At 46.5% G+C, this 15,560-nt stretch overlaps 1 protein-coding gene across 3 annotated transcripts; it reads right to left on the reverse strand.

The window, feature by feature from the left end:
• Positions 1-738: 738 nt before the first annotated feature.
• Positions 739-8,660, reverse strand: LOC120702944 (LRR receptor-like serine/threonine-protein kinase ER1). 3 transcript variants are annotated; one of them, XM_039986937.1, is made up of 27 exons: positions 8,252-8,660; positions 7,320-7,449; positions 7,161-7,232; positions 6,999-7,070; positions 6,833-6,904; positions 6,664-6,735; positions 6,506-6,577; positions 6,182-6,253; positions 6,025-6,096; positions 5,875-5,943; positions 5,713-5,784; positions 5,525-5,596; positions 5,284-5,355; positions 5,124-5,195; positions 4,946-5,017; positions 4,791-4,862; positions 4,608-4,679; positions 4,460-4,531; positions 4,308-4,379; positions 4,150-4,221; positions 3,925-3,993; positions 3,773-3,844; positions 3,610-3,683; positions 3,383-3,511; positions 2,798-3,145; positions 2,133-2,506; positions 739-1,506 (listed from the first exon to the last, which is right to left on the reverse strand). In XM_039986937.1, the coding sequence occupies exons 1-27, from the start codon at positions 8,331-8,333 to the stop codon at positions 1,126-1,128; spliced, it is 2,952 nt and encodes a 983-aa protein (XP_039842871.1). In that variant the 5' UTR covers positions 8,334-8,660; the 3' UTR covers positions 739-1,125. The 3 variants fall into 3 exon arrangements, with proteins under 3 accessions (XP_039842871.1, XP_039842870.1, XP_039842872.1); XM_039986936.1 differs by having other exon boundaries at positions 2,798-3,163; positions 8,252-8,532; XM_039986938.1 differs by lacking the exon at positions 4,608-4,679 and having other exon boundaries at positions 2,798-3,163; positions 8,252-8,534.
• Between the last annotated feature and the right edge of the window lie 6,900 nt (positions 8,661-15,560).

A 15,560-nucleotide genomic window follows, 5' to 3' on the forward strand; every position in this document is an offset into this window, starting at 1 on the left:
GGTCAACTCCTAACATTTGCCCCGAGACGCTGCTTCAGCTCGGCCAACCGGCTGATTTGAGCCTCAACTTGTTTGGCTGCCTGTAACGGCACTAGAGCCTGGCCCTATGGATGCACAAGGAGAGCAGGGCCATAAACTCGCATGGCGCATTGATTTGCACTGCTAATGATAGAATGAGTAGTCCGCAATCAGTGTGTTTTTCCATGGTCATGGGCTCATGGGACCTGCTGTCTGGCCCCAGCTGCAAGTGGCACGATCTTGGGCGCTGCCGAGTGCCGACGCTTCCCTGTGCGCCTTGGCACGTCCAGATCTCATCTCTGCCCTGCCCCCACGGGCCCCTGCCCTACCGCGCCCTCCGTCCGTCCTCTCCTCGGGTTCACGAGGATGGCATTGCGCAGCCGCGCGGCGCCGCCCATCCTCCTTGGCCCCCACTGCCCGCATCAATCAGTCACCACCACCACCATGCTCAAATGCTCACGCTGCAGCCCCATCCCCCCGACCGGCCCCAGCGTCCTGCAACCTCGCCTCGCATCATTTACGCCGACGCCGCCCTGACACGCTGCGGGCCGGCGCGTCCGTCCATGAGCTCGGCGACAGCCGCGCAACGAGCACATGCCGCCCTCCAGGCGCCCGGGGGCCACGGCATGGCAGCGGCAAACCGTCCTGCGTTCAGTGCAGCCTGTGCACGAGAAAAGATCCCAGAAAATCCAGGTTGTTTGCCCACCAATCTTGATCCCAGAAACAAACAATCCACTAGTCATAACATCAGTAGGAACCAGGAGCTGGTAGTATCTCGTGCAGATGAAGGCCACTTCCCATGGTTCCAACACGGCAGAAATCACGGCAAAGATCATAGGCAGGAGTGCGAGAGAGACGGACAATGCAGCAGCCTCCTAAGTTAGACCAAGGAAAAGTGGGGAAAGAGAGAAGGGGAAGAAGCTCTAGAGGCACATGACTTTTTACAGTTAACACCACCACCCTACGGAGTCATCACTTGTCAATCTCCTGCATTACTGGTAACCAGGCCCGGCACATGTTCGACAAAATGTCAGTCAGCTACTACTCCACTACCTGCAGCAGCATCACCCTCTGCCCTGAACACCCAGCAGACCCCTTGAGGAACCCCTACTCCGTGTTCTGTGAGATGGCCTCGCCAAACTTGAGGAACAGCTCCGCGTCCGAGGTGCTGGTCGAGGTGGCGCAGGAGAGCGCCCCGGCGCCCCGCAAGCTGACGTACTCGTTCATGTAGCTCGGGACGGACGGCGGGGCCTGCGGCAGCTGGCCCAGCGGCTGCTGGGTGGATGACTTTGGCGGCGGGTCCGGGTTCACCAGGCAGTCCAGGACGCGCACCACCTCGTGCATCGTCGGCCGGTCCGAGGGCTGCCGCTTGGTGCAGAGGAGCGCAAGCTGGAACACCTTCTTCACCTCGCCAAGGTCCTTGCAGGTGTCCCCGATGCCGGCGTCCACGGTCTCCATGACCTCATTGCTCGCCGTCTTCGATAGGATCTACAATTAAAGCATTGGTTGAGAACCTGATCAGAGCTTAAAATGCAGCATAGATGACATAATTGCCAACCAGAGGCACTAAATAAGTTTCCTTGATGCTTCAGCAATATATATGAAAATTTTACTTCCTAAGAAGCAGCAGCAGCAGCAGCAGGGCAAATTATAGTTTTAGGAATGGACTGATACTGCTGCCCATATGCATTGTCATTTTGGGTGATGGTCGGCCTGTTACTTCATGGCATGGGAAAGCTACTGGGCAGTGGGCACTGAGGTTATATCAAATGTTACATCAAGGCATGGCAAGCTACTGGGCACACGAAAAAAACTGATATCCTGTAACCTCATTTTTGCTTTTCATCTGTATTATTGATGACAGGGGGACACAAAGGGCCGGCTTTTGGGGACGGACACAGCAACTTATAATGGAGCTTTCAGTCCAATGGATCGGCTCACCATCACAGCAGGTCTACAGTGCAGATAGATCTACTCACATGCTAGGTTTCATGTTGCTGGTCCCCTTGTAGGAACACAAGCCTAATGGTCATTGTTCAGCAATTATTGGGCACTACTGGAATCCAAAGCAATATAAGCTGAAGAAAACGACTTCTGGACTGAAAAATTGTTACCAAGTGATGGAGATTGCACTCATTGTCCACTGGCTTCTTGCCAGTTAGCAGCTCCAGCAGAACAATGCCATAGCTGTAGACATCAGACTTTTCGTTGAGGCGTGAAGTGCGCGCGTACTCAGGATCAATGTAGCCAATAGTGCCCATGACATAGGTCGACGTGTGTGTTTTTGAGACACACAAGCTCTTTGCAATCCCGAAGTCTGTAAGATGGGGCTCGTAATCTTTGTCAAGGAGGATGTTCTTTGATTTTACATCCCGGTGAATTATTCGCGGACTGCAGTCATGGTGAAGATAAGCAAGGCCTTGAGCTGCACCGAGAGCGATCCGGAGGCGAGTCTCCCAGTCAAGTTTTTTCTTCTTGGATGAGCATTCTGAAATAAAAGTAGAGTTTCAGCATGATGCTGTCATAGTAACTATGTCTGAATATCCACAAGACCACAACCATGAAGTATCTTTGTCAAAACATGAACTGTCTTGATAACCCAGCTGATGATGTGTGACGGGTGAGCAAACAAAGACTATGAAATCAAAGAAACAGGACTATTGAAATAAAAAGGAGCATAGTGGGCACTAGGTACTGATTGCTTCAATAAATTTCTCTCATGATTCCTAGACCCCCCCAAAAAAAAGACTGGGTAAATGAGTTAGCTGCATGTACTTACCATGCAAAACATCCCAAAGGCTACCACTTTCCATATAATCATAGAAGAGAAGATTCCCAACAGGTGACAGTGAGTATCCTTGAAGGCTGACTAGATTCCGGTGTTTGATGCTACCAACGGTCTCAAGTTCAGTCTCAAATTCCTTCAGGCTCTGCGGGTAGTGGGCATACAACTTTTTTATTGCCACTGGTTTGCAGTTCTTCAGAACACATTTGTAGACAGTACTTGACGCTCCATACCCAATGATGTATTTCTCACTCAAGTTTTCAGTCATCCTCATTATATCATCGTATGCATGAAGGGCCATGTTCATATGAAGGATCACCAGCTTGGGGGGACCATTGCTCACTGCAACAGCACGTGTATCTATTACAAGGTATTAATACTGTTCTAGCATATCAACTATGAGCAATCGGTAACAACTCATAAAAATAAACTGTTCATAAAAAAGGGCCCAGAAAATAGTATTGTTTGATAAAGTTATTAGTAACTAAACATGATGGGTAAGATATGATATCAGAATCAATTAAGTAATGAAAGAATTGATTTATTGAAGAGTAGATTACAAACTTAGTCATGCATTACCTGGTTTGCTTACAGTGACATCTTTGAAAGCAGGCGGGCGGTGTGGCCTGCAAACAGCTACTAAGATCATCAGGAGGATAACAAGTCCACCCACAGCAATGCCAAGTATCGCAGCCTTTGAGATTGGTGCTGCATACAGATCAAGGGGAAGAGGTGGAAATTTCTTTATGTTAATAAAGTTTATTTCAAAGCAGTAAAGCAATTCACGAATGCAGCTCTGTTCTTACGTTTCTCTTGGTGGTTGGTGGAACGACACGAAGAACCAAGCCAATATCCACAAAGTCCAGGATTGCCCAAGAAACTGAAAAAATAAACAAAAAAAAACTAAAATACTGTTTCCAAGTCTGAGCAAACGGATCGAATAGTGATGGAAATGGTGGAGCACAATACCTGTCAGGTGAAAACCGCGAGAAGTTGTTATCCATAGGAACAACACCAGCTAAATTATTGAATGATACATTTCTGTTCACATATGAAAATGATACTGTTAGAAAAAAAATAGACTTTTGTGCATCTTTGTAAGTTTTGTTATGTGAACTTACAAGATATTGAGGCTGAAGCAGTTCATCAGTGAAGAGACATCTCCAGTGATATTGTTATGTTCCAGTTTTCTACATGAATAAATAAACAGATGAATCAAAAACTATCCTTCTGAAACTAAATTTACAAAATTAATAAAAAAATGCGACTTCTTTTTTTCACGTATATGCAGGAGAGCTGTCTATCATTTGTATTAAAAAAAAGTGACTTCAAAGGATAAAACTTACAATAACATCAGATTTTGCAACATTCCAAGCTCTTGAGGAATCAGACCACCAAGGTGGTTATAGGACATATCACTAGAAACAACAGCCAAGTTATTCAAAATAGCATGCAAGGAACTAATCTGGAAAAAGGCTTCCAAACTAGAAAACCAGGCACTTACATCTCCATGACACTCCTCAAATTACCAAACTCTGCAGGGATGAATCCAACCAGGCCATTGTTGCTCAAGTTACTAGAGAAACATGTTTCATGTCAGTACATGAACCAAGCAACACATCTGAGAGACAGACAGACAGTCATCCAAAAACTTACAGTCTCAATAGATGCTCTAAGCTGCCAATAGATGATGGAATTGGACCAGTCATCATATTACAGGATAAGTCCCTGGTACGATTATCATTGTTAAATATAGTATAGCATGACAATGGTACTCAAAAAGTACAAGCTGATGAAGGCTTACAAGGTGTCCAAATTGTTGATCCTTGACAGCTCAATAGGAATAGGGCCAGTAAGAAAATTTGCCGACAGATTTCTAAAAAACAGGTGACGGACATAAGTTGCTAATTAATATGAGCGTATCAGCAGACCACTATGAAAAAATAATTCATTCAATATATTAGGCTTTAAACCTATTCGAACTTACAAATATGTCATGCTTTCAAGTTTCCGCAATGAAAGAGGAATGGTCCCATTTAGCTTGTTGCCATAAGCATTGCTGTAAAAGAAAATTAGCGCATCATATATGTATTTGTGATACTACAAAAGACCTGCAAAACTTAATGAATTATTTGTTCTTACAAGCTATTGAGATTCACGCATGAACTTAGATTGTCAGGGATTGGTCCTTCAAGGTTGTTATTTGCAAGGTTCCTGTGAAATGATTAAAATTAGCTGTGCGTTCAAGCAATTTAGTTTTCAGATGCACTTAGAATCACTGTTTACATGACAAGCATAAAGGGTCATAAAAGGTACTTACAAGTCAAATAAGCCCGTAAGCTTTCCAAGCTCTGGTGGAATGAACCCATTAAGTTGATTATCATTCAATTCTCTGAATATAGATAATTTGTCAACACAGATTGAACGATAAATTACACGAATTTCCATATCCACAACACACAACAAACATTTAAACTTACAAATAATGGAGCGTTGACATATTTCCTAGCTCAGATGGTATTGACCCTGTTAACCTATTGCCCTGCATGTACCTATGAGCACAAGATATGTGCTGTTATGAACTCAGAAATATGCTCACATCAAACTTTTGTTAGTATGAAATGTCTCAGTTAAAACTAAAATATAAAACAGCTCCAAACCAGATTTTACTAAAAATATAAAACAGCTCTAAACCATATTTTGGGAGTAAAAAATTCTTACAGCTTCTCAGTGTATGTCAAGTTGCCTAGTATCGATGGTATAGGACCAGATAATTGGTTGTAACTCACATCTCTGGAACAGTAAAAGGCTGTATCAATTAGCAACAATATCTCTTGCATAACAGAAAAATGTTAAAAATGATGTACAACCAATAATCTAGTAACTACAGAACTGATTGTAGGACTTACAGAACAGCTAGAGCCTGCATAAGACCGATCACTGAAGGAATCGGACCAGTGAACTTGTTCCCTTGCAAGGACCTAATACAGAATGTATGCGTTTTTGGAGGTAAGCTTATTGTTATTAGGCATTTAGCTAGATTCTTCAGTAAAGAAATAAAAGAGACATACAGTGTGGCCACTTGTAGGAAACCAATGTTGAACGGGATTGGTCCAGTAAACTGATTGTAAGACAAATCCCTACCAATATAAAAGTTTAGGAAAAATCATAATGGAAATTAAAATAGCTTAGTCAGAGGGGGCAAGAATGCATATACGTACAAGACCTGAAAGCTTGTACAGTTCCCAATGGTGTCTGGTATCACCCCGGTCAAGCTATTGTTCTTCACGTCGCTGATGACGAAATTAATGGAAAGCTTAAGATCAGGTCGAAGAAATATAACAAACTTGCAACTTACTAGGCATGAAGTGAACTTACAAGTACCAAAGGCCAGTAAGCTGGCACATATCAGGAGAGAGGCTCCCTTCTAAACGATTGCCACGCAACCCCCTAAGCAAAGAATTATGACCTATTTAGCCACAAACATTAAAGAAATATTTGATGCTTCATAAAACTTAGCAAGTATTAATGCCATTTCACAAAACCATCCAATCCAAAAACACTTCATGAAGCTGCCCAGCTTTTGCTGAGCGGCCAGGCCCCTAAATATACTAATAATGTAGATACAGTACTAGCAGTGGTGGTAGTCCAGCACTAGTACACATTATATGAACTACCAAAACAAGGTTAAGGATGACTTACAGGTACTGAAGAACCTCATTCCAATAGATAAGTCTTGGAATCTCCCCAGTCAGTTTGTTTTGAGCCAAGTCCCTGGAATGAGTTTCACATTAAAAACTTTGAACCACCCTATTTAACTAAATCCACATTATACGAATCAAGTAGCACTAGCATCTTACAAGATCTTCAAATTCGGGAGCTGTGACAGTGTTGATGGAATTGCACCAATCAGCTGATTGTTCTTCAATATCCTATAAAATGGAAAGAACAGCACAAGATCAGCAAGAATTACAAAAGGGGCATCATAACAAACTGTTTTTGTATCCAGTCGGCAAGAGCAGGCCTCACAAGTTCTCAAGGAGTTTCAACTTTGATATCGAAAATGGTATGTCCCCATCCAAGTTATTGAAAGAGAAGTCCCTAAAACCAAAGACGAAACATTGAACAAGCCGTACAGAAAAGCATAAGCCCACAACCCAAACATCAGACGAACTCGCATAGCTCAATCACTTACAGCGTCTTAAGTGATGAACATTCACCAATCTCATCAGGGATCTGCCCGGACAGCCCATTTGACTTCAGATCGCTAGATGCACATACCAAAGCACATAAGTTACCTTCGGCCAGAAAACTGCAAGCAGCACGGTCATTAGGATAAACAAGAAATCATCCATACATCGAGACGAGGCTCTTGAGGCTGCCAACGGCTGGGGAGATCTCGCCCCCAAGGTTGAGTCCAGAGAGGTTGCTGCAGTGCATTGGGACCAACCAGCGTCAGTGGCCACACATCTTAGTCGGTAGGAAAGGAGGTAACTTTAATGGACGTTGATCATACAGAGCAGCGACGGCGAAGGTGACGTTGTCGCACAGAACGCCGCGCCAGGAGCAGTAGTCGTCGCCGGACCAATCGTACAGTACGTTGCCGACATTGCGGAAGGACTTCTTGATCTCCAGCAGCGTCGAACCTGAAGGATGTGGAACCAGCCACATTAGCACAAAGAACGGCGACACGGCGGATTCCAGACTGGTAGAAATCTTAACAGACGGTTCGGCAAAAAGGAATATCAGCAGAAAGGGACATGGTTAACATGCTAGTAAGAAGCATTCCTCTTGTTTCCAAGGAAAGAAAGCAAACTAAGCTGAGGAACATCAAATTTGAAGAGCCCAAAAATAGGTAAATGGTGAAGGACAAAGGTACCAGGATTCATCCACATATGGAGCAGGATCATACTGAGTAGCAAAACCAAAATGACGGCTAAAAACACCATAAAAACAGATTAAAACAACCCATGCTTGCTGCACTGAAGAGCCAAAGAAAAAAAAGGGAAGATTTGATGCACAAACTATTTCATATTCTTCTGAAAGTTTGCTCCAACAAGCAGCAGAACAAGGCAGAAAACGGCACATGTAAAAACAAAACGAGAACAAGAAGGGAGAAGATATACATTTCGGAACATCGGAGAGCTAGGTTGAAGGCTGAGGCTGCCAAAAGCTTCTAGGCAAGGAAGAAGAGAAGACGAGATGAGAATATGGCACAAATCACAAGGATTAGTTAAGTGTTCGACCCGGCTTACGGCAATAAACAAATGGCAATGGAGCACTAGCGAATCACCATGCCTCCAAAAGCGCGTACTTGCGGCGCTAATAAAATACTAATCCTAACAAACCCAACCCCCCCTGAATCTTTGCTCCCCAGCACCCAACCAGAGGACACCCAGAGAAGAAAGGGTGATAGGGGGAGATAGAAAAAGGGCACAGATCACCAACCGTCGTCGGCGACGGCGACGGCGAGGAGGAGGAGGGCGACGAGGGCACGGGAGGTGGGCGCGGCCGTCGTCCTCATGGCCATTGAGCTGCGGGCAAGCTTCGGGGGAGTGACATTACAGGGAGAGGACAACGACGATGGAGTGCTGCAGCGAGCCTGCCTGCCTGCCTTAATGGGGCGGAGCTCTTGGTTAGTTTCGTGGGTTCTCGCACTCGGCTTTGCGCACTTGCGCCGCTGCCTCAGGACAGCGAGTAGCTGTATGGCGGGGCGATAGAGTGGCCGGGGCTATAAGCTAGAGGGGAGTAGCTTCCTAGTAGGCTAAGTTTCGGAGTTTTTTTTTTTGCTGCCGTTTTTTAGAGAGAGGGGGGGAGGGGGGCAGTTCAGGCGCTAGAGAGAGTGGCTTCTTGTGAGGAGAGAGAGTGGGGAGAGGGAAGGGCACTGAGAGGTCACATCAGTGTCGTACAGTGTTTTTCTTTAGGACTGTGTTTAGTTGCGCGAAAACTTCTTAAAATTTTTCACTGACGCACATCACATCGAATTTTACGATACATGGAGTATTAAATATATTTAAAAATATAACTAATTGTACAGTTTAATTGTAAATAACGAGACGAATTTGAATAAAAACAAAACATGCTACAACAATTTTTTCACGAACTTTTCACGAACTAAACACACAGCAGTAGAACTCGAGTCACAAATCGAGGGGCATGGTACAACTGATATGTAGGGCCAGCAAGTTTGGATTGGGTTAAATGCTTACCTGTGACTCTGCAGGGGTGCACCTGCAGGTGGGCCACCACACTGAAGCTGTGTGTTTGGATCCACTGTGTCGATCTTTCCTACTAAACAGGCCTACAATGGACCTTTCAACTGGAGATCAGAAAAGTTCACACCTACAATGGGCAAGAGGTGGGGGAGATGTCAAAAGGCCCCCCATTTGCCATAAAAGCCAACTCGATATCAAGATGTTAATGGTTGATTCAAATTTGAGTTAAATTCCATCGTTAATGGTTTGTACATGGTTCATTCTCCGCCCCATTAAGTAGACACTAAATAGTTTGTGAATTCAGTGGCCAGAGAATCATGTATTATCCTTAAATTCAACGAGAGCAAACATCATGATCATATCGAATCTCACCTTCCAATTGTTGGCATTAGATTGGTTGTGGGCCGAGACTTCATAGTGATCATAGTATCAACCGCAGTGGTGACTTCGCATGCGGATGGTCTCTTTGTTCTAGAGGATGTTGTGGTTGTAAGCACACAATGCTTTGTTGGCATCAAAGCGTATTAGCGCCATTCACCTGCACAGGGAAAAAAAATTCCCATTTACCTGGGCTTATGATACAGAAAGTCAGTACCACCTCCTTGCGTACAAGCACGTCCCGTATGCCAAAAACATGCGGGCTACCGACATGTGGGGTCCAGAGCTCACTGTACCCCACACGTCAGCGCTCCATGATTGACCCCAGCAAACCAAACGCGATCACGTGATGTTTATCAGGCGTCAGCCGCAACTGTCAGAGCCTTGCTTGCTTTCCCTCCTTTTATCTCCCTAGCTTTTGCCCCCTTTTCCCTCTCGTCCCCCTTCGGTTTTATCCATTCGGCCATCCCTTCGCCGTTCATTCTCCTCTTTTAACCTTTACCCTGCTTAACCCCAGGGACCATCATCCTCCAGAACCCTCCAAGCAAACCGGAAGCGGAGGGCCGGCCTGTGCATCCCGGCTGGAGATGATGCTGTGATGGAGGCTACGACGGTGGCAGGCCGGCCGTAGTGGCGGCGCAGAGCAGGAGGCGTCGCCGGGCGTGCACAGTGCGGGCGCGTCCACTGTGCGGCGGATCAACAGTGCGCGCGAGGCGGCGGTGGCGGACGTCGTCGCTCCGGCCGGGGATGGCCGCGGCACGTGACGGTGTCGCCTGCTGCCGCCGCTGCTGGGGAATGGTGGTGGTCAGGGGCGGAGGCAGGAGCTCGCGTGCTGGCAGAATCGTGTTGCGGTCGGTGGTGTACGCTGCAGAATAGCAGATCGAGCGGCGATCACTTTGAAAGCTTCTGTTTGGAAATGCCATCTCGGCTTCCTCGGCAAATAGGGAAAAGCCATCGACACGCATTTAGCGAGCGATAAAGGCCGTGTCTAGATGTTTTTTAAAAAAAATTGCGATGGAATTTTGCTAATTTGAAATACTAAATAAAGTCTATTTACAAAAAATTTTACATGAATGGGTTGTAAATCGTGAGACGAATCTAATGATGCTAATTAATATATAATTAATTAATAATTAGTGGATAGTTATTGTAGCATTACTGTTGCAAATCATGGATTAAGTAGGCTCATTATATTCGTCTTGCGATTTACCGCCTATATATGCAAAAAAAATTATAAATAAACTTTATTTAGTACTCCATGTATGTATCAAAATAAATGTGATATTTTTTGTATTTACGGGGTTTATGAAATGGAAACTAGACCAAATACGATCAACGTGTTGCCCGGAGGAGGGAAACCGGGGAGGGACGCCCCACTATGAGAAACCGCATCTTTTCCATAGTGTAGCCAACAATCTTATGCTATTTTATTATTGGTTTTTTTTTCTCTCTCGGGTGTCTAGTAGAAGTCTTTTTCCACACTAGCGCTGCCTCCGATCCGATCAGTTGCTCCCCTTGACATCCCCGCATTTATGCGACGACTGCCTCCGACTGCCCCTCCCCGACCCCAAGCCCGTACGCTCGGCCTGTCCCGCCGGCCGGGCGCGGCGCCCGCGTCGGTCACGCGACGCTGCAGCAGCCCAAAGCCAGGCTTTTCCCTCCTGCGCGGCGCAGGCCGTTGCGTTTCACCTGCGACTGCGAGGAAACACAAGCAGGGCCGCACGAGGCAGAGTCCGTTCGGCGCCACGGCGCGAGCTCGTCGCGGCGCGGCGGCTGCTGCTGCTGCCCGGACTCTGGAATCCACTGGCGCGGGCGCGCAGCAGGATCGCGTGGTTGGTTGGGAAGGAAAGCCCGAGGGCCGCCCTCCGGGGTACTGCCGGGTGGGCCAACCCCAGCGTCCGTCATGCACATCGGAATCCATCCGTCCATCTTCTAATACGTCCACAGTATATCATCTTCTGGCTTGGCTCCAACTTTATCCTTTAGTTCAACGCATCGCGCAGCTAGCGTACCTACATGAAATGCAACGATGCAAATGCATGAACTTAAGAAAAACACCACATGATGCATTTAAATAAAAGGCATACAAAGGAAGCATAAAGCCACAATTGCATGGCACTGATGATGCAATGCAATACAATGCAATGCGACTAAAAAGAAAAACAGAACTGGCAACCATCTACTGAACAATACAACAACAAGTTCAAAAGGGAAAAAGTCATCGTTGCAATATGATAGGTCATTCAACTTAATTTTAGCCTAAAGTGTTTCCCACAAAAGTGTTACTAAACTTATTTAAGAAAAGACTAGCAAAGATATAAGACAATCAGGAGCAAGTAGAACGATTTATTTAACTAACAAGATACATGGAACCAAGTGATATAAAAGTAATCCACATTCTAGTCTTTAAAAGAGTTAACAAAACTTATACCAGATCAACATGAGTTACTGAAATTAAACCTGCAGAAAAAAATTGCCTAGCAACCATTATAACAAGAAAGCTATGGCTAGCAACTACTAAACAAAAGCAGAGACATGAATTGCAGCATTAAACTTGTAACCAAATTTTACCAACATGGCAGGGTTTTAATAAAGCATGCAACAAAAATCTACCAACATTTATTGACAACAGAAAGCATTTATTTTAGCCTCAACAAGACAAACTGAACAAAAATAGATTTACAAACATGCACATATCTTCTGGACTTGAAACTTTTACCGTGAACCAAGCATGTACAGAATGATCTACTGCATAAATTTCATAATTTTTTAACTTCCAAAACTGCAGATATTAAATAAACAAGCTAAGACAAGCATTAACCATGACTAATCAATACATCATAGAAACATTAAATAAACAGTAGGTTAAATATTTTTTATAAGTTCTACATGCCAAAACAAAACTAACCCAACTACTTTTTACATTTTTACCATTTTTCTACTATTTACTATACATTTCAAAGCTTGCAACCACTTCAACTAACATTTAACTAGAGAAAAAACTATTTAGAAACTGAAGATCAACCTGTAAGAAAAGTTATAGATCTTAGAACAAGAAATCCAACAAATTTTAGTTTGCATTTTTTCTGATTTTTCTATGATTTACTATGATTTTCCAAAGTTTCGGCAAATTTATTGCAAAAGAACCCTTCGCATCACTATTCATATGAGTCACAGACTTTGCAGAAAACCCCCTGAAATTGTTTCTATTCTAGCACAAGGCCCCTGGTCAGAGAAAACGGGAGAGGGGGGCAACGGGGAAGTGGGGGAGGAGATAGAGGAGGTCGCGAGCTATCTCGTGGTGTGCTCGGTGTGGGTTGGGACGGCCGGAGGCGGCTCGCCGGCGTGCAGCAGCATGCAGGCGGCGGCATGGCTTGGGAACGAGCGCGGAAACGACGTGAATGCGATGGAACGAGACGAGCACGAGCATCAGTGAGTCGAGGGGAGTCGATTCTTATACCTAGGTTGGAGGGAGAAGGGCCAGAAGGACGGATCGACGTGCAACCTGAGTTTCGTCAAAGTTTAATAGAGGCCGGCAGTACAGGGGCTGATTTCCGGTCGAGGTAGGGCTCGACCGGGCTCAGGGAGGGCGGCGTAGGTGCGGAGTGGGGCGAGACGGTATGGCGAGGCACGCGCGGCGCTCGGCATGCGCACGGACGGCGCCGTGGCTAATTTGGCCACGGTGACCACGCACAAGGAGGAGAGAGCAGAGAGAGCTACACATGGGCTTGATATTTTTGACCCAATTTGAATCTTAAAATTTCGTTTAACACTCCTAATTGAGGGTTAATTGAGGGGTGTTACAGCCACACGAGGCGAGCGTCGGGTTTTTTCGCATGGGGAAGGAGGAGGTTCGATTCTGGTGAATACGGAGGAGGAGGCCTCGGTATCGTGGGCTGGGTCGAGCAAGCAGATGTAAAGTCGCGCGGTATTGAAGCTTGTTTCCGCCTGCGAATGTGAAGACCATCCAAACAACAGAATTGAGGGTATTCGAGGCCAATGCCAATTCTTGGGCCTCAATACCAACATCCAAACGGGCCATTAGGCTTTTAGCAATCGATAGAAGCCTTTTGTGCTGCAAGCAAATGCTTCTCCCGATCGTCCGCGACGCTGATCTTGAGGTACACAATGGGTTACTCCCTACGTTAGAAAATCGCAACTCTTGCTTTCGAGTTGTCAAGATAATTTCAAAATATACTAAATCGATACGAAATGCGTTAATATTTATATTACAAAATGAGTATTATTCGATCAATCATGTAATATATTTTCATTCTAAATCTATTTGGAGACATCAATGTTAGTGAGTTTTTTATATAAATTTGATCAAATTTAAAATGGACTGGCTTATCTGCGCTCTGTGTGATCAGGAGCCTGAAACTGGCGATCATCTCTTTTTGCATTGCAGCTTTGCCAAGCAAGTTTGGCTCCTTGTCACCAATTGGACAGCGGGCACAATCCAACTTCCAGCTAACCCAGAAGAGATTGAGTATTGGTGGAAGAGAAGCCCGGAACTTCTACCACAAGTGCAAAAGAGATCAGTTGCTGCAATCCAAATGTATATTGCTTCAAATCTTTGGAAGAAAAGGAACAGGAGGATCTTTGAACAGAAAACATTGCAGCCACTACAAGTTTTTCAGCTTATCAAGGAGGAGGTGAACCTTAGAAGGGTTGCCTGTGGCACCCCAAGGGGGATTTAGCTATAATGATGAGTTGAGGAGTTCATTTTGTTTCATGTAATCACAACCTTTTGTTTTAACCGTAAACTCTGCTCTCTCTTTCTTACATGCATTGGCAGTGCTCCTGCCTAGTTGTTAAAAGAAAAGAAAAATGGTATGGCTCCTCGAAAATCAAGAGTCGCATCACTTGTTTGGTTGTTAGCCGCACTTAAGATTAAACAAATGTGGCAACGAATTTAGAAGGCACGTATTTTCCTTGCCTAACGTATTTTTTTTCTTTCTCTCTTTGTTTCTTGAGCTCCATTGTAAAACAATTTCTTACTTTATTGTTGGGTTCTACCTCCTGTTTCATAAAACAAAAAAAAATTCGAACAGACGGGGGCGATTTAAGGGTGCCGGCGCACCGCCACCGGCCCGTGGCCCCCTGCCGCCCCGGCGGACCCGAATCCCATCGCCGGAACCGAATGGCCGCAACAGTGCGCCCTGCGCAGTCGCTCAGCGCTGACAGCAACGCTGCCCAGCGCCGCCGTTGCTGGCTGCTCTAAAAACCTGCACGAGTACTACGCGGTGGCCAGAGATTCTCCGAGGTACGCGCGGTGGTGGCGAGTTCTGTGGCCGCGCGCGCGGGCGCCCCTATCACGGAAGCCGTCCATCCATGCGTAGCGTATCTGTCCGTGTACGTGGTACCGGCCGTACGCCGGGGCTCCCATCATACATGTATGTTTGATCCGCTACGGTCACCCGTTAACGAGAAGCTTTCCGGGGGAGCACGACTGCACGAGCCGTGAGCATCGATGGAGGCTTTGAGCAGCACCGGGATCCCTCCCTGCGGCCGTGCAGCCGTGGAGGTACTGTGCTCCCGACCACGAGGCAGGGGGCACGCCTCGCGCCACGTGACCGCCCATCTCGCTCGCTTTCCGCCCTGCACTGCAGCTGCAGCCACTGCCTAGCTGCATGGCCCCAGAGAGAGAGAGAGAGAGAGGGATGATGCGAATGATGGGCGGTGGACGGAGGATGGATAGGGGCGTGTGCGCGCCCAGTTTTTGCGAGGACACACACGGCAGGGGGCCCTTTTTCAGGAGTGCCAGCACACGCAGCGGCCTCCATTCATTGCGACAGCCAGCCGGAGCCGCCCGGGCTGCCGCACCGGCGATCCAACACTGCTTCTTCTCCTCTTCGCTTCTGGGCCTGGTTTCACGCTGTTTGGCGTTGGCGCTGGGGACGGCGTGGGTCGGCCGTGCGCGCGCGCAGCCGACGGTGAGGTCGTCGGAGGACGATGAGCCGACGATAGTAGTAGCTCTGACACGCGGCATGGCATGGGGCGCGTAACGAGATGACGAGGAGCTCACATGCGCGCCTGCATGCGTCGAGCGATCATCATCCAGCTGGGTGCTTCCGCCTTCCGGCTCGAGGGGGAGCTCCCATAACGTGCTGGCTTCCGGCTCGAGGCCTTCTGCGCGCACGTGCCGTGTCCTGAGCTCCCAT

This window comes from Panicum virgatum, chromosome 4K (assembly GCF_016808335.1).
Source record: "Panicum virgatum strain AP13 chromosome 4K, P.virgatum_v5, whole genome shotgun sequence".
Taxonomy (NCBI): Eukaryota; Viridiplantae; Streptophyta; class Magnoliopsida; order Poales; family Poaceae; genus Panicum; species Panicum virgatum.

Coding starts and splice junctions, on each gene's coding strand:
- LOC120702944 (XM_039986936.1), bottom strand. CDS start 8,333: ATGGCCATGAGGACGACGGCCGCGCCCACCTCCCGTGCCCTCGTCGCC. Junction 6,736..6,832: donor TTGAAACTCCTTGAGAACTT/GTGAGGCCTGCT, acceptor TCCATTTTATAG/GATATTGAAGAACAATCAGC. Junction 3,845..3,924: donor TGCTTCAGCCTCAATATCTT/GTAAGTTCACAT, acceptor ATATGTGAACAG/AAATGTATCATTCAATAATT.